We start from the raw sequence: 23,840 nt of genomic DNA, 5'->3' as shown, positions 1-23,840 counted from the left end.
TTTTTTGAAATTTTTTACAAGGGGGTCGCGCCACCCTTAGCATCCATTGGAAACTCGATTTCAATTTGCCCGCCAAGAATGTTGCCCTTGAAGGAGGCTACTGTTGGTGCACGCGCCATTTTAGTTGTGACAATTTTTCAGTTTGAATTGGAAGTTGACCTTTTTGCCAAGCTCATTGTAATTCAAATTATTAGCTTCAAAGGCACTTCATGGCTGAAAGAAACAATCTTTTATCTTCTACAATGTAGATGAATATTCCACTCGAGAGTTTATATCTCTGTTCGTGAAAAGGTCGACATGTCAATGTGACTCTTCTCTCTCAGAGAAGAAAGCCTTTTGTTTATAATGGCCGAGGCAAAAAAGGACGAAAAACAGCTGCTTAAAGCAGTATTGCAGTTTCTAAAGAAAAAGAACTTGAAGGTAGGTGCAAGTTTCCTCTATGTGACTTAGTATTTATCTCAATTCTGACTTCTGCATGCAATAAAACAACCTAGGGATTTAACCCTATTGAACCTATATCAATTTACAAAGGGTTCATTTAAAGTGCCACTGTCATGAAAATCACAATATTGCAAAAAGTTTGTTCATAGGCAGTAAACATCACTGATTAAATATATTCAATATTTTTTTCAAAATGAGGACCAAAAGGGGGGTTTGAGTCAGAGGTCTTTCGAAAAAGGTCTGGGGAGTGTTATTCTTTGGTTCACAATCACAAAAACCCAAAGGAGCCTGGAACTATGCAGCAGCCTATGATTGGATACAAAGTTTGAAATGCAGATGTTTCACCGAGCTATGAGGAAGATCTTTCAGAAGTGAGAGAAGACATTTTTGAACATGGAAATGATGTTCTAGCCTAATCAGAACGATCTATTACTATCTTCCTCAGATGAAGAAAGAACAAATGGCAAAGCTGACTGCTCGTTCCAATTGCTTATTATAAAAAAAACTAAAAAAGTTATTTCAAATTGAATAACTTGGCTGGATTCTCTGTTGATTTATGTATGTATTTCTTAATAAGAATTTTCCAGAATTTTTTATAAACTATAATGCCTAAATTGATAAGTTCAGTGTTTCTTCTTAGTGAAAAGGAATCAAACATTTTGTGCCCAAATAAAAATAAAGCATTTGCGTTTTCAAGCGATTCAACTCTCAAATTGTTTTTATACGTTTGTATTTTCTATGCACAGAAAATAGCTTTTTTATTTGAAAATGTATTCTTGTAGACATGGCTTAATAGGGAAATGGATAAAATAATAAATAATTGAGTTCAAAATGTGGTCAAAAGATCAGTGGTATAAACTCTTGTACAAATCAGATAAATTATGATATTGTGGTCATTTGAGGGTTTGATTTGATCAACATAATTTTAAAGCAATGTTTTGCTTCCTGGCAATAACGTTTAACATTTTCAGGCACTCATAAAGGTGCTCTACATGGTTGTTTTAAGGTGCGCTTTAGGTGCTTGCTCTGGGTCGAGTGCCTTTCCGGGCATGGCCGGCCTAAGAAATTTGAACTCGCTATCAAACATGTTACTATTGGCTATATGGGTTTCTGCAAAAAGTTAAATTGATCCTTAAATTGACATGCTTTTAACTTGCGTTTGGAATCTTTCTTTAGGCAACAGAAGATGCCTTAAAATCAGAAGCTGGTATAGATGAAGAGGAATATAGTTCTGTACGCTCCCTTTCAGCAGTGGAAAATGTGCCAGACATAAATAGCCTTTTAGCAGAGTATGAAAAGTATGTATTGCTTAATTGCAATTTTAATCTGCTATTTTGGGGTTTGGATAAGCTCAATTTGTCTTTGAGTTAGTGAGCAGGAGAGATTTGCAGATAAACCAGCAAGTAAGAAATCTAAAGGTAGCAAAATTTCATCACTAAGGCATTGAGTTGATAGTCAGCTGTAAAACAAGTGTTATGGAGATGTAACAGTCCCATCACTCTTACTATGAACCCTGTGCAAATATACTAACAGGCTTATAAAGGAAAAGTACTAAATGTATAAATCAGCTAGCATATTTTCTGGCTGATTCAATAAGGGCATTATTTACTTTAGAAATTTTGTAAAGACTCCAATAAATGTGTTAAAGTTTGGATTGACTAGTTTTCTTTCACAACCATAAGCACACTTTCTACATCAATCATTGTAGGAAGTGTGTGACCAATATAGAGACCAATTTTTTTAATATTTCTAGTCTCGACATGCTTTCCTAGAGAAATGTTGTAATTGTTAAACAACGTATTGCATCGAGAGAGAGAGAGAGAGAGAGAGAGAGAGAGAGAGAGAGAGAGAGAGAGAGATTGATTCCAAAATGATACCATTTGCAACAGTTGATATGTCAGACCTTTGCAACAACAATTGTTGGCATATGTCAATCCTGGAAATGTTTGGAAGTTGAAGAAGAAGATTTCTGTGCATTTCTTGAAAAGGAGGGCTGTGCAGGAGGAACTGTTCGCTATCCTTCACCTTTTTCCCACAGTTGCCAAAATCGTTTTAGGCATTTAAAATAATGCCCAAATCCTACTTTATCAAAGAATTATAGATAGCAAACATTTTGGAAACTAAGACCTTTTTAAGTTGAAAATTTTTTAAAATGCTCACCTCAATAAACTTTAGGTAGTTGGCTTGCGCTTTAACTTGGCATTTGAACTTTGCATTACCCATGTGTGTTTTCATATATATTTGCTAAAAGCATTGATAAAAATTTATTAAAAGAACTAATTCACCTTTTTCACAGAATTAGCTTATTCAACATTTGGTATATTTGATTCTTTGTTCATGAAATTTATACTTAAAAGTTGAAATGCTTTTTCATAGTGAGGGTGATCCTCTCAACTATGCTGAATATTACAAAGGGTGAGTTTTTTCATTGCTGTTTAGTTTGTTATTCTTTCAGTTATTCTCATTCAGCACAGTGTACATGGTTGCTTTTGAAATGTTTGCAAACATGTGTCAGCATCATGAAAGACAGTACTCTCAACCAGCTCACTCAATAATTTTGTTATCTTCTTTTTTTTTTTCATAAGTTTGTTATTTTCTTGTTTATGTTTAATGATATTCTTACTTTATGTATTTTTCTAATCTCTTGGACTTGAATCTCTTTACTTTCAGTCATTAAATATCTGTTTTTTCTCATGAATAGGAATAGAGGCTATGAATAAAGATCTTAAAGATATAAAAGAAAAGGCTGAAGTAGCCAAAAACTAAATTAGTGAAATCATTAAATGAATCTCTTTGTTCCCTGTTTAACTTTTGTCAATGCACCCTTCTTTTGTTGGGCATGTGCAAATATTTTTCAACATTGTTGATTTCACAAGAAATAAAGTTACCTGAAAAGGGTAGCAAAATTCACCTAAAAGCAAAACATTAATGGCCCATAATATTGGTTTAATTGTTGTTGTTTTGATGTCATCTGGGGTTTTAAATGCCTCAAAGATATACTTGATATTAAGCAGTACTTTATTGACAAGACTAATTGGATATAATCATGAATTAAACAGATTGACATTTTGTAATATCCACCGGTATCTTTTCTTGACAATGCTTAATACTCAGTTGAGAGTGTAATAATTGGAAAAAATCTGTCTAGATTCTCTTTAATAGAAGATTTAATTGAATTTAAGAGGGTATAGTTTTAATCTAGTTCACTTTATAGAGAGTTATTAAATGAACATAAAAATACATCTATTAATTTCATCACTAAGATTTTCTTTCTAATTGAGCTTTGTTGTCTTTTAAACCCTTTTCAAGCTTTTTTATCTTGTAGCTTACAAGACTTTATTGGAAGAACTTTGGACATTCATAGGGTAAGATGTTCACCATCTAGAAATTAATGATGTTTTTTTTAAGGTTAATTTCTATCCTTCAGGTGATTCTTGGGTTTGCTTGCATTGTTTAAAGGTTTTGTTATTGCTGTCTGCTTAAAATTTGAAAATAGCAGATGTTTTAGTGCCAAATTGGTTAGAAGAAATAATTTTAGAACTGTACTTAAGATTGAATCATGGTAGTTGTATGTTAAGTATTTTACCTATTTTGGTAGAATACAATAAAATGGGGCCTTTAGAGAACAATTTGTAAATGACCATAGTTGATGGCTACAGATTGTACAATTTATCGCAAGTATTTTGGTTTTAAACTTAAGCTATGCTATGAAAAATTTAGTTCAAAGCTTTTTTCACTGAAAAATAACATATGGTCATTTTCAGCCTGAAATGTCATTGGTCTTATATCCCCTGTTTGTACATTTGTACCTTGAATTGGTTTACAAAGAGTTAGAAGTTGAAGGTAGGTAAAGTCTTTTTGGAAGATTCTTTATGCTTCAATGTGTGCTGAAAACAATCCTTAAATTTATTATTGTTTTGTAAAAGGGGTCACTAATTGAAAAGCAAAAACAACGAAGCCACCAGGTTGTCAACAAAATCATCTGACTTCCTTGTCCTATGAAAGATGATATTTTTTCCAAAATTGGTTTAATGTACCTTTTACATTTATTTGCAAATTTATCTTCAAATATTTAACTATCTCAGTTGGAGTGGTTCGTGAAAATGTTTGTCATACTATTATCACTTTATCATTTATGGCTGTAGTCACAATCATTTGTTCCTTAATATCTTCATTTTGTTTTTCTTTTAGCTAATGCTTTCTTTGCTAAATTTGAGCCATATCAAGAAGGATATCGTCAAGAGGATTTGAGAAAACTAAAATGCATCACAAAAAGAGACCACATGTTTTGTAGCAATGAAATCCTCGATTTGTTTCGGTAAAACTGTTTGTATTTCTGTTGATATTTTGCTGTCATCATGCTATAACTGTTTCCTTGATGGTCCTTTGTGTTTATAGCCCACAGAATTACGTAGTTGATCAACTCATAACTAATAAGATTGCTCAACTAAGTACTGTTCACAATCCATGACACTGTCTGTGTTGGCGGATGTCTTTGATCATCTAGCCTCGTGTTCTTCGACGTTGAAAGCATTGTAAACATTGCATTTATTCAAGAATGATGTTGCAAATAGTTTGATTATTGAAGCCGATTCCAGTCTTATGTTATGTACTCCATATAAAGTGAATTTCAGTAAAGCCAAAAAATTTAAAGTTAGAGGCAGAGACATTTTACCTCGTTGGTATGATAAGTTTAGGCGCAATTGTTTATGGACAAATATATAGTTAGATGCATAAATGTTTTTAAGAACCTCCCCCCTTTAGTCAGAAACTACCTAGGATTGTGAACCTGTCATTCCCATACTTTTAGGGAAAAACATTCTACTGCAGGCTTACTTTGTATGTATCTCATTTCTTTAAACTGCGAAGGCTTCTCTTATAAAAATCCAGCAGTGTAAGTTGGGGAAATTTTTACGGGTACAACAACAGTTTTTACTAAGTTGCTCGAAATTTTAACTTTATCTGCTGTCCAGTGTGCTCGCTAGTCTTTTGTAATTCTTGGTTGCTGACATTTTTCATTCCATATTTTCAGAAGCTCTAAGTATGTCATCAGGATTTCAAGAGAAACATTTGGAATGCTAAAGAAATACCTTCAGGTAATATTTTTGAAATTTCAAACTCTTGGGTTGCCATTGAGAGCTAGACACTTTGGGGCCATTTATGGGTTTTTTTAACACTGTGCAGCCAATTAACAGATGAATTATTTCAAAACAGACAGCTATGTTTGATTCAATGTTGCTTACGTCTAAAATCTGCCATTTCGAAGTCAAGTGCAGGTTTTACGCGCAAGTTTGACTAAGCTGACTTGCTCGTAAGTATCTAGTGGTCCTGACTAATCCAACTTTGCGAAGTTCTTCGCATTCATTTAGACACATAAATGATGCATCTGGCATTCTTTGATAAATATACCTTTTTGATATTAATGTAAGATCGCCTAGCCTGCTTTCCACCTTAAAATACAGATTGATAGACAGTCAGCTCTTTTTTCAAACAATTACACCAAACTCGCAAATTTAGTCTGCTTCCTTCTTTTGTTCTATTGGGTCATTCCATGTCATATCACCAAATTTTCTGGAAGTGCCCATGGGCACCATACCAGATTCTGTTTAAACTTCTATCATATGAACCTTACCTGGGAAAAATGAAATGCTGAAAATTTCAGCTTCATTGCTCAATCTGTTCAAAAGTTATTGAGCTTTGAACTTTTGTCAAAATCAGCCAAAATTTCACATTTTAGGCTTCGAGCACAATTTTGCCAACTTTGATATTCAATAACTCAACAGTACTGAAAGATATCAATTTGATATTTGGTTCCCAAGTAGCTTTCCATCCAAATAAGTCATTTTTGGCAATATTTACCACTAAAAATTACTATTTTTGAAGATATGGCTTGCTTAAAATGATAAAAACACCGTTTTAGGGGGTCCTCTAACATTTCAAGAGGCTACTGACAAAGCATGAATTACACTATCTCTTCAAATTTTTTTGAAGTCATTTAGCAAATGTGTTGGCATTTAAAAAATGCTAAAAAAAAAGCTTCCTTTATGTTTCAGGCCCTGCATTAAGCCACATTTTAGAGGGTACTTTAAAAATTTCAGGAATTTCCTTGCGTTTCGAGACTGTGAAAAGTAGCGTAGACAGTTGAAATTAATTTAAAATTCATGCATATTGAAAGATTTACATAAGATCTTTCATTTCAGAAAGTTTGAAGATTGGTTCTAAATCAAAAGTGGTTTAAATAACCTCTGCTTTACCCATGGTATTTAGAAAATTGCATTTAAAGGGATAACATTGTATGTGCTGTAAAACATAAATTATGAAGTTACCATCAATAGAGTATCAATAATTAATCAAACCCTAGTTAAAAAAGATCTGAAAATGTTGTTAAATACTGTCTTCAATGTTTTGGTGATAACTTAATCAATCAATTTAATATCAAAAGCATGTTTGCAAAACAGTTATTTTGTATACGTTAAATTTGTTCATAGTCTTTTCTTTCCAGAAGGTGATCTCAAGCACTGTATCCTTTAACTGCTGGAGGATTAATCTCACATATTACTTTAGTAAAAGGTACCCAGCACTGACTAGAATTGTCATCATTAACCCACTGAAAAGTTAGATTTTTAATCCTAAGAAAACAGTTAATCTAGAAGTGCAGCTTCCATGTTTTCTATGGTCACTTGTACTCAATGATTTTGAGATTGATGATATGGTATCTTACAAGCAATGGGTTTCTACTAACAGAACTTCACTTATCACTGTATGTAAATGACCTTATTGATACATTAACTGAGAAAATATTTGGACTTTGCCATCACCATTACATAAAAGTTCAACAGGCATCATCCTTAAAAGAGGAAAAGGCAGAAGTGCAAAAAAGAAACATGCATAACTTTGATGGATTTTGCTGAGAATTACACCTTTCTTGTTCAGGATGCAGTTCAAGGTTTTTATTGGCAAAATAACCAGGCAACACTTCATCCCTTTGCAGTGTATTATAAAGATCAAAATGGTGAAATAAAATGTGACTGTTATTGTGTAATACCAGATCATCTTCAGCATGATCAGACAGTAGTTCATTGTTTCATTTCCAAATTGCTGCCGACAATTTGCACACAAAGCCCTTGCATTAAAAATGTTAAATACTTTACTGATGGAGCAGCTTCCCAATATAAGAATTAGAAAGATCTGATTAATCTAATCTAAAGATCTGATTAATCATAAAAATGACTTTAATATAATGATAATCTAACAGCTGAACATCAATATTTTTGCAACAACACTTCTAGATTAACTATTTTCTTAGGATTAAAAATCTAACTTTTCAGTGGGTTAATGATGACAATTCTAGTCAGTGTTGGGTACCTTTTACTGAAGTAATATGTGAGATTAAACCTCCAGCAGTTAAAGGATACAGTGCTCAAGATTATCTTCTGGCAAGAAAAGACTATGAACAAATTTTAATGTATACAAAATAACTGTTTTGCAAACATGCTTTTGATATTAAAGTGATTAATTAAAGTGATTAATATCACCAAAACATTGAAGACAGTATTTAACAACATTTTCAGATCTTTTTTAACTAGGGTTTGATTAATTATTGATACTCTATTGATGGTAACTTCATAATTTATGTTTTACAGCACATACAATGTTATCCCTTTAAATGCAATTTTCTAAATACAATGGGTAAAGCAGAGGTTATTTAAACCACTTTTGATTTAGAACCAATCTTCAAACTTTCTGAAATGAAAGATCTTATGTAAATCTTTCAATATGCATGAATTTTAAATTAATTTCAACTGTCTACGCTACTTTTCACAGTCTCGAAACGCAAGGAAATTCCTGAAATTTTTAAAGTACCCTCTAAAATGTGGCTTAATGCAGGGCCTGAAACATAAAGGAAGCTTTATTTTTAGCATTTTTTAAATGCCAACACATCTGCTAAATGACTTCAAAAAAATTTGAAGAGATAGTGTAATTCATGCTTGTCAGTAGCCTCTTGAAATGTTAGAGGACCCCCTAAAACGGTGTTTTTATCATTTTAAGCAAGCCATATCTTCAAAAATAGTAATTTTTAGTGGTAAATATTGCCAAAAATGACTTATTTGGGTGAAAAACTACTTGGGAACCAAATTTCAAATTGATATCTTTCAACACTGTTGAGTTATTGAATGTCAAAGTTGGCAAAATTGTGCTCGAAGCCTAAAATGTGAAATTTTGGCTGATTTTGACAAAAGTTCAAAGCTCGATAACTTTTGAACCGTTTGAGCAATGAAGCTGAAATTTTCAGCATTTCATTTTTTCCAGGTAAGGTTCATATGATAGAAGTTTAAACAGAATCTGAGATGGTGCCCATGGGACCATCTGGTGATTTGACATGGTATTGGAAGTATTTCACGGTGGTCTTTCAGGGTATTGGATCCAACTTCAAAAGTTCTAACAAGATATTTTTGTGACATCATTGCTTAAGGACTTTATTATTATGATTTTATAAAAAGAGCACGTGCAGGCAGGCTTGTGGAATCCTCTTTGCTTTATACAGTTATTTCTGTTATCAAACATGGGCTTCTTAACTGTTGTATCTTGTATAAAGAGGTACTAGAGATTACATCAGAAATCTTTGTCGGTAGAATGAATAAAGCCCTCTGTTTATCAAAAGATATAGTTGCCTGATATGAAATTCAAATTCATTGAAATTCATTGAAAAGAAATTAAAAAAGTAGGCCTAATTTAGTGGCTCACAATCTCTTATCTGATATTGCGGCTCACAATGTCAGCACCAAATTAACAGAAAATTGCACAGCTTGGATGTTTGTAATACTATCGTTACATACATAAATGTACTTTCGGGTTTTAAAAAGCTCAGATTTTTATACCACTATGTGTTGCGGATGACCCTAATAAGATGGCTAGCAGTTTCTACGATCTCTTTCTCGCTGTCCTGGATGTGCATGCCCCGTTGAAAAAAGGAACGCTAAGACGGGACATGCACATGTACCATGGATTTCTCCAAAGATCAAGAATTTGATGTGCGAGACAGACTGTATTAAGAGATGGGCTGTGAGAGATCCAGCACTATGGCCAAGATATAAGCAGCTTCGAAACAGAGTAATTTTTCAACTCAAAAAAGCTGCTGTATCATACTAACGTAACATGATAGACGACAATTCAAATAATCCGAAGGAATTGTGGAAAATAATAAACAAGGTATCAGACAAACTTTCAAATCATAGTCCTCCTTTGTCAATTATCCATGAAGGTCAACAAGTTGAGAAGCCTGATGAAATTGCAGAGGCCTTTAACAGGCACTTTATTTCCATAGGCCAAATACTAGCCGAAAATATTGAAGCCAAAGATTGCGATGGCCCACTGAATTACCTACCCAGCGAGGGACTGCCGGTTGAAACTAGCTTTGATTTTCAAAGGGTTGATCCTAAAATCATTGAAAATGAGATCAATATGTTAAAATGCTCTAAAGCTGCAGGGCATGATAAGATCCCAGTAAAACTAGTGAAAGATGCTGCTGATATTTTATCTAAGCCATTAGCAGCTATTATCAATTCTTCTCTTCAAAGCGGTGTTTTTCCGAACATATGGAAAGTAGCCAGGGTAGCATCAGTCTTTAAGACTGGATCGAAAACTGTTTTGAACAGCTACCGGCCAATATCCATACTCTCGGTATTCAACAAGCTAATCGAGAAAATCGCACATGATCAAGTCTCCGCCTTTTTGAAGGAAAAAAGCATGCTCTCCAAATGCCAGCATGCATTTCGAAAGCTGCACAACACGTTGACCTCACTACTCAATGTCACTGACTCATGGTTCTCAAATGCCGATAAACGAAAGATAAATATTAGCATCTTCCTTTATCTTAAGGAGGCATTTGACACTGTGGATCACAAAAATTTGCTTTCTAAGCTAGCAAAGTATGGGATAGGAGGAACCCCCCATCAATGGTTCACATCATACCTAACTGATTGGATACAATGCTGCCAAATCAATGGTTCCAGTTCACAACAAAAGAAGGCTCAGTGCGGTATTCCCCAGGGTTCGTGTCTTGGGCCCCTCCTTTACATCCTATACGTAAACGATTTTGAGCGATGCTTAGAAAAAAGCTCAACAAATATGTATGCAGACGACACTAGCATAACATGCTCTGCAAAAGACATTGGGGACTGTGCAATGGCTTGAAAACTGAGGGTAAGAACATTGCAGAGTGGATGCGGCAAAATAAGCTTAGTCTGAACACCAATAAAACTGAATATATGGTAATTGGTCATAAAAGACGAATTAACCATATTCAGGGGGAGATAAACGCGGAAATAAATGGAGAAAAATATCTAGGAGTCACTATCGATGAAAACCTATTTTGGAACAACCAGTACAAGAGGCTTAAGTGTCAACTTAAGTGGACTTTCTTCGTTGAGGAAACTTAAAAACATACTCCCACAGTCGAAATTGGACCAGGTTTACAGGGCACTTTTCCAGAGCCATCTGAGATACGGTGATGAATTTTGGGAAAATCTGTCCGTTACAAAGCTTGAACATCTTCAGCGTCTTCAAGACAGGGCTCAAACATTAATCGAAAGTGCTAAATTTGAGGACGGTTAGATTTGTAAATGGCTTTCAGTTTCGAACCTGATTAAATATGACAGGGCCATAATGACGTACAAAATGATGAATGATCTTTGCCCTGACAGCCTTAAAGGTGAATTTGCCACTAGATCAGAGATATCCAATTATTTAACAAGGAATCAGCTTGATATTGACATCCCAAGGCAAAATTTGGAATTCTCAAAGGGAAGTTTCTTTCACTCTGGGGCCAAAACATGGAATGAGATTCCAAGAAACACCAGAATAAGCCCCACAATTTCCATGTTTAAAAGAAACTTGAAGGGATTCCTACAAAGTTAATGAATTCCCTAAACAAAACACGCTCTCTAGGTAGAACAGCAACCCCTTTATTTTATATATATTAAAGAAGTAATTTGAAGTAGAAGTAGTTTATTTATATTATAGCTAATAGGGAATTCATGTATAAAGATTTTAAAATGAAATGAAATGTTTGATTCTGTTTCAAAGTTTACTATGTACTTGAAATTTTATGTATATAATCATGTATGTATTTATTCGGTGTATGTATTTACTCAATACATTCTTCTCTCCTTCTGTCATCACTGAAGAACAATTCCATCCTGACCTGCTTTTGATAGAGAAATGGCTCATGTATCGCCAATTAATATCAGACATGTCTTCTTCATACAATTCCGTCACATTTGTTAACCGCTCTGTCAGTTCACTTGGTATCTTTGGCCAAGCATCCACTTCTTTCCTCGAAATGTGGGACATGCTTAAGCTTGATCAACAACACACACCACTATTTGATTAGTAAACTGTCAAACATCATTATTAGATCTACCTGCTAAAGCCGGCGCAACAAACATGGGACAACCCAAAGGTTCTATTTTTTTGACGAATGACTTGGTATTCTCTATTGTCAGTATACCGTTCTTTTGTTATGACTACGTCAACATTTATAACGTTTATTCAACTTATGTAACAGGCAAGCTATTTACAAAGTACCTTATCTTGTGAGCTTTGTAAATGTAGCATTTAAGAATATAAAACAAAAATATTTCCATTATTATTTTTATAATTATTATTTTTATTATGTGCTGTCAGCGAATCATGCTTCAGCACTAAATTACAGAATAAATATGCTTCGGTTCTTCGTCGCTTTGCAATTATACGGACGAATTAGCGATGATGTTTTACGTTAATTCGTCCGTATATTTGTAAGTAAATGATAACAATGGAATCACAGCCAGACAATATGAGCGCATGATTGATACACCGGGCGAAGTAGAATAGTGAAAAGCATTGGGTTGATTATGATTTCCCTCGAATTTATTTTAATTGGATTATAGTTTGTGGTCAACGGGTAAGCCAGAGTACCAGTATGATCTCGTCAGCCATTTTTAATAGGCATAGTTTAAATATATAACATAAAAATGAAAGAAAATTATGTATCAAGATGTTTAGAATGGAAGTACTTGGCTGTATTGAGGTAACGATTTACGTTACATAAACTTCAATATTCTCTTGCGAAGAAACGACAAAATTATAGATACAATTTGTGCCAGCCATATCGTGATTGTAAAACTAACAAGCCCCAAAATTTTGATCTTTTGTGGGGAATCTCGTAAGGTCATCGTCAAGGCCCTGTTACCCGAATCAAATTCCCAGTGACACTAAAGAAAACTCACTTTCGTTGGTAATGATGATTATTATGCACACAGAATGACATTCTTACGTGAGGCAACCTCAAACCCTCTCTCTCTTTTACTGATAGTTGCGCTCAATTTATACAATTTTCTAAATTTCCCTGGTCATGGAAACCAGGTCAAAACAAAAACAAACATTACGTAATTTTCTAAAGCTAAGATAGATCTACGTAAAAATCAAAACAAAGCAATCGATCTTGCGTGTCAGACAGGAAATTTGTAGCGTTGGTTGCAAAACAAAAAAACCACGGTTGACGACAGCGTGTGTTAAGTCTAATAATGTCCCTGACGAAATATATCCTTTTAAGCGATTACCTCACTTTTAAGATTTACCATCCTTCTATGCAATTGTTGTTTAGTTGTTAGGACCTCAAAACCATCAGTATGACTATCATAGGTGATTAACATGAAAATGTTGTTCATAAATTTTCCTTCTTTGTAAAAGTCTAGTTATCTTTGTACAGAAGAAGTATACACGATGTAACAATCAAGATTGCCTTTATCTTCCTTACTATTGAAATTCCTTCTAGATGTCAAGCCAGACTAGTTTGTTGCCTTCTTATGTAGTTTCGCTTCTTAATCTTTAATCAACCAATCACCATCAACAATCCCCATCATTCCAAAACGTGATTGGTTTATATCAATGACTTACAAGAGGTGCAACACTTGTACCAAGTGAAAATTTATCAGAGCATTTAATGCAATTGAATTTGCATCAGCTTGCTGCTCTTCGCACAGTTTGAAAACAAGAAATCACGCATTTTTTTAATTCATTAGCTATGCTTTCTTTTTTTTAATCATTCTTTGCCATAAAACAAATTCACCTGAGCCTTGGTCTGCAGGTAACAACATACTTTACAAATTAACATACACAAACATTCCGTCTTTCATGGCTTCTAGACAGTTCCTTCTCAATCGTTTAATCCATTGATCCAAATTCTAGAGTAACAACCTTATTTTAAGGAGCAAACTGAGTTCTGAAATCAGTTTTTACAATACTTAATATATTCTGTTTTCTCAGCATAATATAACTAGTTCAATGAACAGATATTGAGGACACAGACAGGTCTTTAAGCTAAAAAATCACACTTAGGCCATTAAGACAAAATTTATTGTTCTTCACAATGGAGGGGTAACTGCTATGGTCCTCTATATCTATTGTCTAATGGTATCTTTACATTATACGAACAATTTTACTGACAGTCACTACTTTTGAAGTTGAAGAATATCGGTATTATACGGTAGTTTAAAACCCACATATTTAAGAATTCCACCGCGATACGCGCGTTACGTTACACGTTAAATCTTTCATTAAATGAACAAGCCAAATGTTTTGATTACTACACTACTTCGTACATAGATTTGTTCGTGATTTTTCACGTTATTTAATTATCTAAATAAAAAAATATTCTTATTGTTTTATTACCCGACATTTCCTGGAAATTCTATCGCCAAATTTCAAGTCTATAAAGTTTTATTGATAAATACAACGGTTACTAAGAGTTTACTAAGAGTAAAATATTTTAACCTCTACAGATTGATGAATTCAATTTATTGCTACTTTCATTTAAAATGCAGTTTGACTGTTTTCATGGAAAAATCACATAGAGTGGCTGAAAACAACTTTTCTTAAAACTGGACTCGGGGTTTGCAAGGCTTGGCCGGGTAACTGGAATGATCATTCGACGATGTTCAGTTAGGATGGAATGGGGATTCGTCATTTATTGATGAATTGACTATAATCTGATTCAAACAAATTGACTATTCACATTAAAACATTTAAGATAACAATCATAAATCAACGCTAGCTGTGATTGTCAGTGCTTAGCCAATGAGGTTTTCCTAGGTTTCCTATCGAAATACGGTCATTTGTGATGTTATTGTCATATTTTGAGCCAACTATGTCGAAACAACTTTGTTTTTCACTTGAGGTTGTAATTTTTAAAGGCTAACCTATAATTAATGTTGCAATGCAAGATTGAGAGTCCAAACCATGCACATTTTGAGATTTATCTGGTTCTGAGGTGAAAAAGTATTGTTTTGTCAAACTTTCAGAAGACTGGAAATATGTTATGTGGTTATAGGTTTGCGCTGTCCTGCCTCTTTTTCGCCAGTTGACGTCAGTAGTCGGACCCATTCAATGGCAGCTGGAAGTAATCGCATTTTATTAACCAAAATGATATGGTAGGAGGACGCTATAGACATCCAGGCCCGCTTTGTTACATAACAACTGTTGCATAGACCTGACGGCATTACCAATGTACTCCCCTCTTAGGTAACCATAAGACACCAGTTTGGCGCGCTATCCATACTTCCATACTGAGCCCTTGGTTTAAAGATATAGTGGTCATCTAGATAGCATTTTTGCGGCTACATGTTATCCCCTTTGCTCTAGGCTGTTGTCTTTCTTCAGTTAGCGCTCTAGCATTTCGGTCCAATTAAACAGGTCTGTAAAGCGAAGGTTACATTGAAAAGGTTTGGGGTATGAGAATAGTAACGGGTTTCCCTGGCCCATCACTTAATGTGTCTTTTTCTTTGCTGTCCCTCTGACAATCTGTCATAAAGCGCTGTTCTGTATTCTGTTTCAGTTTCATGTACGCATGTAGGTTTAACATTCGCGGTTAGTGTCCTGAAAACTTGTTAAAGCTGCAGTACCACACAGTTTGCAATGGGTTCATGCCGGTACCAGCTTTTTAAAATGGCGAGAGAAACATGCAATAATTGTCCTTGACTTTGAGCATCATGTAGTCATTCTTGAAGTTATGTAAGAATTGGTAAGAGATTGTTATAGTTCCGCTCTGGTTTAGTTTGAATTCAAGTGCAGCTGGAGTAGTGAACCCTGTTAAAACTCTTAAAAATTTTACCACTTCTGGAATGTCTTTCAAGTTCTCCAGTGCGACACAGTCATCCCCTTGATTCTTCATCCAGTGCAGTTGGTCCAAAAGGCATGCTTCGTTGGCTATGCTGGGCTCCACTTTGAAGCACTCATCCTCCGATGTGCAGCTACATTCACTCAGTGAAGATGTTCTCTGCAACGAAATTAAGATCGACTGAGGTATTCCACTGCTTGTCGAGGAAGTTCTCCGGCTCAAAGGACTTCGGCCGTTCAGTGAAATGTCCTCCACATTTGCCTCCCCATCACTTCTTAATTGCGATCTGTAGAAGGGCTTGTAAGGAGTTTGCTGTCAAACGAAAAATCGAATGATTATCTTGCTAGATATAATTTACAATACTTTTGAGTTTTGGGTTGATTCTATGAGTCGAGCTTAATATAATGGAGAGTGTATAAGTGTATACCTTCTGACAATCGTTTTTTTCGTTTCATTTCATTTTCGTTTTTTCAATATTTTGTTATTGCCCTAAGGAAGTATCTACAACACGATTGTAGTTCTAACCATGTCTTGAACCCACGTTTATTCCTGTAAACTTGTAGTTTTCCCGAAGGCATAAAGATGCGAATTCTACAATAAATGCATTTGTTACTGGTGTTTCATAAGACTGTTAATCAGCATGTAAATTTTGTATTCTGAAGTTTCTTGGTTATTTGAATAGTGGGGGTTCGCTCAAAGCATGAAGACCAAAGTTTTAGAACGAAATAAACCAATCCAGCCTTTGCAGCTAACATATGTTTGACCCAAGGCTTAGTGACATAGTGGATTCAAAATCCTTTAAGTATATTAAGATTGAACTTTGGAGTTCTGTGAAAAGAATATTTAGAACCTTTAACCAAGTTACCACTTTCCCGCCTTGAAATTCTAAGCTTGACAAAACATTCTAAAATGTCTTGATATTACGCAAACCACAAAAGCAATTTCAATATTTTCATTTTTCAATAATAACTACAAACAACTGCTTAAATTTCTTATAGGCCCTGAAAGCAAGCACATGGAAACAGTCTCTGATTTCTCAAAAATAACCTCTGAACACTGGCCATTTTACTCTACGTTGTTCTTTATAGCAAAAGTTTAATCTGATCTTCAGTTTCTGACCACAGATGATTTGCAACAGAATTAAACGATGAAATTAAACGTTCTTTCATATAGTCATTTGACTTAAAAAAACAAAGCCACAAGTCTTGTCCACATGTTACGAATGCGTGCAGGCATTGGATATTCAAACATTAAATGAAAATGAAATCAAAAGAGAAATTCACGCAGAATGCATTAGTTTTGGACTCATACCTGTTGTGTTCGAATATAGGAATTCTTTCTGTTATCTTGCTTGTCTGTTTCTGAATTTGCATTGAGCATTTCATCTTTAATTGTTGCAATTAGTTCATCTAAACTGACGCTTTCTTGTGGAATATGCACGCCATTAAGAGTGGCACATTTCATCAGAATCCCATCGAACACGATAAGTTTTTGGTCAGCTTTCATTTTTGATCATGACTTGTGAATAACAAACAGTTATATAGTTACCTTTCTTCGCTTTTACTGCAACACATGTTGCGGGGACTCCTCTTCTCAAAAGCTGAATACTGGGCAAATAGATTACCTGCTTTCTTTTGTGTTCGATCGGTGGCCTTCATGTGAGGACTTACGTAACAAACAACTGTATCGCACGTATTGGGGTCGTTGTATGTGACAGGGGGTGTTACCAATAAATGTTATAACTAATCTGGTTTCAATCAGTTTAACTTGGTTTCATTCAGATATCCTTGAAAGCAGGAGAGACCAAAGTTTACAGTTTCAAATATAACTTGTGTCGTGAGCAGGCTTGTTTAAACATGCGCTCATTAAAAATTCAAAAGGAGAGCTCTGCAGCGAAGTGAAGGGGGCTGCTTCATATTCCGGGGGCTACTGCAACAATAAATATTCGAATTGGGTGTTGGGGGAGGGGTTCTTTGAATTATTGTTATGACATTTTGATTTGTTAGTTTTTCGCAAAGCAGAGGATGAAAAATCTGACAAAAGGTACTCGAATAACAGTAAAAGGATCAATTTTTGTATTATCACGCATCAATTAAGGTTATTACTGGAAAAATTTTGTAAATAATCATAAGGACTTTTTTGAAATAGGTTTTCCAACTCGAATATCAAAATTTTCTAGAATATTCAATTCTTTCACTTAACATTTCTTTCTCCTGCTGCAGTTTTTAAGAATTGTATTTGTGCGAGTTTATGACATTATTCACGAACTCAACTATTGAGGAACTTTAGAATAAGAATCTGTACCCAAACCCAAGAAAAGCTCAGATATTTGCAATTATGGATAACTAGTATTGCGGTGGACAATTTAATCCCGGCTTTTTTATAAAGTTTGCACCAAGATTTGAATAATTTATTACCCAATGCATAATCACAAGCTACTGCCAAAGTTCTTATTGTTAGAAGCCAAACGCTAGAACTAAGTCTTTTAAGCTACTTTGAACCTTTAAGAAGTTCTAGTATCTCAAGTAATACTACTTTTATTTAGCTTTTTTGACAGTTTCAAATGTTGTTCTTCCAAGGCAATTTTTTAAGCGTCCTAAATATTTTTCTTCGATTTAGGGAGAAACCAATGTGTCATTGCATTATCGATTCAATGAATTTATTTTCTTATACATACTAGTATCCAAAAGTACAGAGTAGTTTTTAATGCATTTAACTTACAAAGTCAGGGCCGGCGAAACCGGGGGGGTAATGGGGGCAATCGTCCTTGGCCTTGTACCACCGAGGGCCCTTGTACCACCGCCGCCTTTGTACCACCTTTGTACCACCGAGGTGTTAAAAGAATATTTTACGTCAGTTTGAGTTTCAATAAACATATTTAATTTCGGGTTCAATCTGTCTTCATCGGCAGACCGAGTTTTAGGGGTCCTCTGCGATATCTTAACACCAGCTACAATATAAGCTGGTCATGCCATGGCTGCCCATCTGCCCATCGAGGCTTTCGACCGGCCTGTAGTTGGGCTTCGTTGTTGATTCTTAGATTATTTCTTCTTCAGGAAAATCAAAGAGACGTCATTCTAAACATAATCCAGCAGCACTTCCATCTGGATGGTAAGAAATTGTTTTTAATTAAGGATTTATTCCATTATTTTAAAGCCTTTTTTGGTTTATTTGCTTCTTTGCCTTTTTTTTCTTTCTTTATTTAAAGTTGATAAAATTTCTAGCTATGCATACAAGCTAATTAAAGCTAACTAATTTTAATTACCAACGCTAAATATAATATAAATCAAATATAACCGATGTTGCTAACATATTCCTTGCAAAGATTACAAGTACAATTAAACGATGTAAATTCTGAGATTTTTTTCTTGAATATTGATAAAGTAGGGAGTACTTTATCTCATTTGGAATTGAGTTCCATATTTGGCTACATCTGTATGATACGGTATTAAATCCATGTATTTTGTAATGTGGCTCCACTGTTTTGAATTGAGAGTTAATTAAGTAAAATGGGCATTCATTTATGGAAAATATTTCATCCATAAAAGGTGGATTCTAACTGTTAAATGTTTTGTAAGTTTCTCTTGCCAGATATTGTAAATTTTTCTTGTGAGAAGTTATTGTTTTATTCTGCAAAACATCCAAATAAGAGGACAATAATTAAAATATGATAATATGAAATGTTATGATAATGTTATGCATTTTGAATCGTTGCCACGCCTACGGCTGCATTTACTTTTTGAATGTACTGATAGGTTAGATTTTCTTATTGATAGTCTTTGATGGCCGTCCAAGGAAAAAGCGGAATCTTGGGGCAGGAACAGGGGGAATATCTGGTGAAGCACCGCAGTATGGTAAGAAAAACGATTTTGCCTTTTATAACATACAGAGTATTTAAAGTGCGTCTTTGACATAGGGCAAGCCTATTGTTTTAATAAGATGACGTCACATTTCCCATTGTTTTGGAACAAGAGATCATTGTCCTCTAAAGTATTGGAGGGGCGGTCGCTCCCCAGGTGTCCGCCACTGAATATAGGGTGTGAATATAACACGTAAGATAACATGGACGAGCATATATCAAGACAGCATAATAAAAGGGCCAAAGGAACCCCCCAATAATGGCTCAGGCTGTGAAATGAACTGACTTCACAATAATCCTTATCCGGGCTTCCCAACCCTTCTCACCAATCGGGGTCCGAAACAACATGCATCTTGTCACCCTTTCCCCCTTAACTCGGTTTCCTTTTACCCTTTCGCCACTTACCCCCTACCCCTTCCCTCCTTTCACCGGCAACATGACTGTTGGGTAATGCTTCAGCCAACAGTCATCTTGGTTGGGACAAAATTCAGTCTGAAAATCTCATCAAGCGATCAGCGAAAATCTCATCAAGAAGTTGTGCAAATATTCTAGTAAAGATACTAGGAATGTCATGAAGAAATGAATATATGTTATCTTGAGAAGAATTTTTGTTGTAAAGAGAGATATATCCTAATCTTGACGATATATCCAACTCTTTATGATATTTTAAAGTCTTCATAAGATTCTATCCCGTCTTGAAATTTTGGCCCATTTGGCACCCCATACACGACATGTCATTTTTTTGGTTTAATACAGTACAGTAAATAAGTAACACCGCAACGCGACGAGAATGCCTGGGCGTTTTCGCCGCAAGAATTCCATCGGAGTCCGTCGAGCAGCCTGCTATCGTGGCCTTTTCTTTATTCGCACATTATTGGTTTAGGCAAGTCAAAAGGTCGTATACAATAGGATGGGTTACCTCAAATAACTGTTGCATATGCTGCGGTATTTCTCATTGGAGAAAGGCAGTGGTTACACGTTGTAGGATTTATCCTTTTTCTTGGCTAGCCGCTTCTCTGCTTCTCTGCTTGGCATTCTGTTTACGTGCTCGAAATTTTATGGCTCTGGTACCTAAGGTAGATTTATCCTTCTTCTGTAATTATGGCCTATTGGAAGGGAAAGGAAAGGAATTATAAATTAGAAGGAATTGAGAGGGGTTTTGGTTTTATAATAAATTGGGATGAAATTTCTGACTTAGAAATTAGAAAATTGGGCGTTATCAGTCAGTAAGAGGGCCAATTACACAGGAAAAGCTTCAAGGTTTGTGCATACTTTGGCCATCAAACTGACTTGGCAAACTCAATTCTTGTGCGAAATCAGTTAAATGTGTTAAATTCTTAGGAAGCCTATTTGGCAAGGCGATAAAGAGGATCGCTTTTGCCGGTTTCATATATTCCTAACGCCAGTCTTGCGTAAAACTTCATTCCAATTTGCCCTTTGCATATCAAGTGTAACCACGTAGAAAAACAACATTTTTTGCTCAGGCTAATTTTTGGTAGATATTTTGTTTGATTGTTCTTTGGTAAATGCTAGGGGCCTCTACATGAAATATTTGCCGTAATATTACCAGATCTTGACCACACCCTTGCTTTAGAAATATTTAGAAATGTCTCTGCTGATGATAAAGAGGAATTGGGGAGAAATGTCTCATGTGAGAGCTTCTGTCTTGCTTAAATCAATTTTTTGACTTGAAGAATCATTATTTTCCAAGTTAACAATCCCTTTTTTGTCTGAATGAAACTTGTTTATTATCCGCTTGAGTTTGTTAAAAAAATTTCGGATTTCGGAAATGCAATACTTGAAATTCTGTTCTATATTGCTGATGTTACAGAAAGCTTTTCCACAACTACAGGGAGCTTATTATTGAAGTTAAGAAGTCAAAATGTATTTCGGAGTTTAAGGATTCGAAATTTTCTTGTGAATGTGAAGGAAAGACTTTATTTTTGTGACGGAGTTACTGGATCGGTACACCTGTGAGTCATTTTTGCATTGAAAATAGTACAGATGTTTTTATTATGTTTGTTTTTCTCGATCTTTCTATCCCTTGTTTGCTCACGCATGGTGGTTTTCTGTTTCAGCAAACAATGCAAAGGTTTTTTACGGCCTTATTCACGATCCAGAATTGAATGCCTCTTTGGAAGAGGACAGTGACGAGGAGGAAGACAAAGAAAAACCAAAGGTAAGCCTAAGGAAGGCAACAAAATTATTGATTAAATAAAGCATCGATGCAATGTTATGTTATATAATGTGCGTAGTCCTCACAAAGAGCCTATTCAAACTCTTACGTTGAGCCCGAGTCTGTTTGAGTGTGCCTTGTGCCTTATTTTTCACATTTATCTTGGATTTTTATGACCTTTTTATTGTTCTTCTTTTATCAATTAACGTCACGGTTCTCTTTTGTTCAATTCAAACTAGGGTCCATACGTAATCGTATATTAAGTATTAGGGTACGTGACACTACGCATGACTCGAAAGTTCATCGTGAGTTTTGTCATTTGTCCTTCAGCATAATAAAAACTAATTATTTGTTTAACCTACTTCAATTTTCTTATTTCTAGTAATTATATTTTATGTCAGTATATTGTCATTGATTTTTGTGTTCGCTGAAAAGATTTTCGAGTTTGAGATTGAGTTGAAACGCAGCCACCATCATTTTCGATACATAACAACTAGAGCGTTGTCTATTAGTGATGTTCAGCTAGGTGTGTTAAAACTAGTTGCGCTTGTTCGTACGGATACGCCCTAAAGTGCCTGAGGACGTTTGCTTTGTATACTCTCTTTGTATAGAAAATCATTACCCCCGGTCATTATCTTTGAACTTATATTTTTCCTTTGATAAATTCCAATTCTGTTTCTCAAAACGTAGTGATTTTCAAACAGGTTTTAAGGTAATTCAGAATCAAACATATGCAGAGCTAAAGCTGCGTCACTAATACAATTTCTGGTTTGGGATGAATAATTTCGTACCACGTAATCAATTGGGGATGTTTTGACGGGGGACTTTTAGAAAAACTGGCAATGAAGATTTTGTGGTCTACTCGGCTACTCTGCTAGTGTAACCAACCCCTTAATACCTCTAGATATCCCCTTTTTGGACACAACCTTCGTGATTACATAAAGTTAGAACAAAAAAGAGCCTACGTGACCTCTCAAGATACAGAGTGTGGTATATAATTATTAAATAGGATTAAGATAAAACAATATTGTGGTTTTCAAAGGCATATGCGGTACTTGGACAAACAGGAAATCTACAAAAACATACAGGGCAACATACATCATCATGACCAAAGATAGTTATTTTGGGCGGGCAGACCTGGTTTAAAGGCAATCTGTCTCGTTGTGGATTGGTTAACGAGAACAATAACTGGAACAATAGCCTAAACACGATTCCAGCGCTCCGCCATATTTTTTACAATGCGATAAATCAAAGGGGGACTGGAAACAATAAAAAATCCCTTTGTTCTTATAATCAATCAACGTCGTGACAGATTGCCTTTAATGTCGTAGTGCGAATTCTTAAACCAGCAAAAGAGAGCAAATACGAGTCGTGGCCAGCACCAATAATACATCGCATTTGTCCAGCGAGCTTCCTCGATTGTTGAAAGTTAAAAAGATCATTCTTTTTCACTCACGTGGCGAATTTGTTTAATTTATTTCATTTAGCTGGCATTGATGCACACTCATTGCTGTTCATTACCCTGTTTGGACGGTTCTTCCAAATTGTTAACTTTATTTTTCTATCAATTTCGTTACACTTTTCAAGTTATTTGACGATGCCAGGCAGCCATTTGCAAGAGGAAGGCCAATTCAGTGCACCAATATGTTGTTTTTGTTACCACAGTCAAACTAGCATAAGTCGGATATTTCATAACTCGGGCAAAAATGCTTGGTCCCTCCCAGTCCATTTGGTACAAAAGCTAATTCGTTTCATCGCAAAAGTCGGATATTTGTCTATTCGTATCATTATTTGAATCCCTAATGAAATTACCATTGCTGAAGTCAGGTTTTTGCAACAAAATCAAGATATCATCATATCAATGGCTATCTTAAGAGACACTTTTGAAAAAAACACATCTGTTAACAACTTGAGTGTGATAGTGGATCGAGGCAGCACTAAAGAATTCCTGGAAGAACCTGTACAGACGACGGGACGTCAAATTTATAAATTTCTGTGATCTTCAGACACGTTTCATCTTTTGAAATTTGCTGAAAAGCACCCAGGAAAAAAGAATAAAGACGTCCCCGAAAATTCAAGATTTCAAATATAAAACGCCTTCTAATTTGATCAAATCCTGAGATACTATACACTGGCGTCTGATTGCCCTGGATCTCCACAAGGGAGATTTTCTTATGCTAGCAGAATCGAATATTTATAATTAGAAA

General features: G+C 35.1%; 2 protein-coding genes across 3 annotated transcripts in view; one reads left to right on the top strand and one right to left on the bottom strand.

Annotated features, from left to right (window-relative positions):
- Positions 1–91: 91 nt before the first annotated feature.
- LOC148958732 (transcription initiation factor TFIID subunit 5-like) overlaps positions 92–23,840 on the top strand; it is a 44,652-nt gene continuing 20,903 nt past the window's right edge. Inside the window, exons 1-10 of one of the 2 annotated variants that reach the window (XM_089111713.1) lie at positions 92–420; positions 1,618–1,739; positions 2,818–2,856; positions 3,767–3,806; positions 4,206–4,284; positions 4,633–4,759; positions 5,474–5,537; positions 18,655–18,709; positions 19,375–19,452; positions 21,536–21,636. In XM_089111713.1, the coding sequence (XP_088967839.1) occupies positions 346–420; positions 1,618–1,739; positions 2,818–2,856; positions 3,767–3,806; positions 4,206–4,284; positions 4,633–4,759; positions 5,474–5,537; positions 18,655–18,709; positions 19,375–19,452; positions 21,536–21,636 (780 nt within the window). In that variant the 5' untranslated portion in view covers positions 92–345. The remainder of the gene's footprint in view (positions 421–1,617; positions 1,740–2,817; positions 2,857–3,766; positions 3,807–4,205; positions 4,285–4,632; positions 4,760–5,473; positions 5,538–18,654; positions 18,710–19,374; positions 19,453–21,535; positions 21,637–23,840) is intronic. The other variant, XM_089111712.1, reaches the window with a different exon arrangement.
- Positions 13,512–17,431, bottom strand: LOC135681515 (uncharacterized). The gene is made up of 2 exons (XM_065196034.2): positions 16,910–17,431; positions 13,512–15,910 (listed from the first exon to the last, which is right to left on the bottom strand). Exons 1-2 carry the CDS (start codon positions 17,102–17,104, stop codon positions 15,422–15,424), a joined length of 684 nt encoding a protein of 227 aa, XP_065052106.2. The 5' UTR covers positions 17,105–17,431; the 3' UTR covers positions 13,512–15,421.

This window comes from Rhopilema esculentum, chromosome 12 (genome assembly GCF_057945365.1).
Source record: "Rhopilema esculentum isolate cy_ngs chromosome 12, ASM5794536v1, whole genome shotgun sequence".
NCBI lineage: Eukaryota > Metazoa > Cnidaria > Scyphozoa > Rhizostomeae > Rhizostomatidae > Rhopilema > Rhopilema esculentum.
This window is presented reverse-complemented; position numbering and strand designations above follow the sequence as displayed.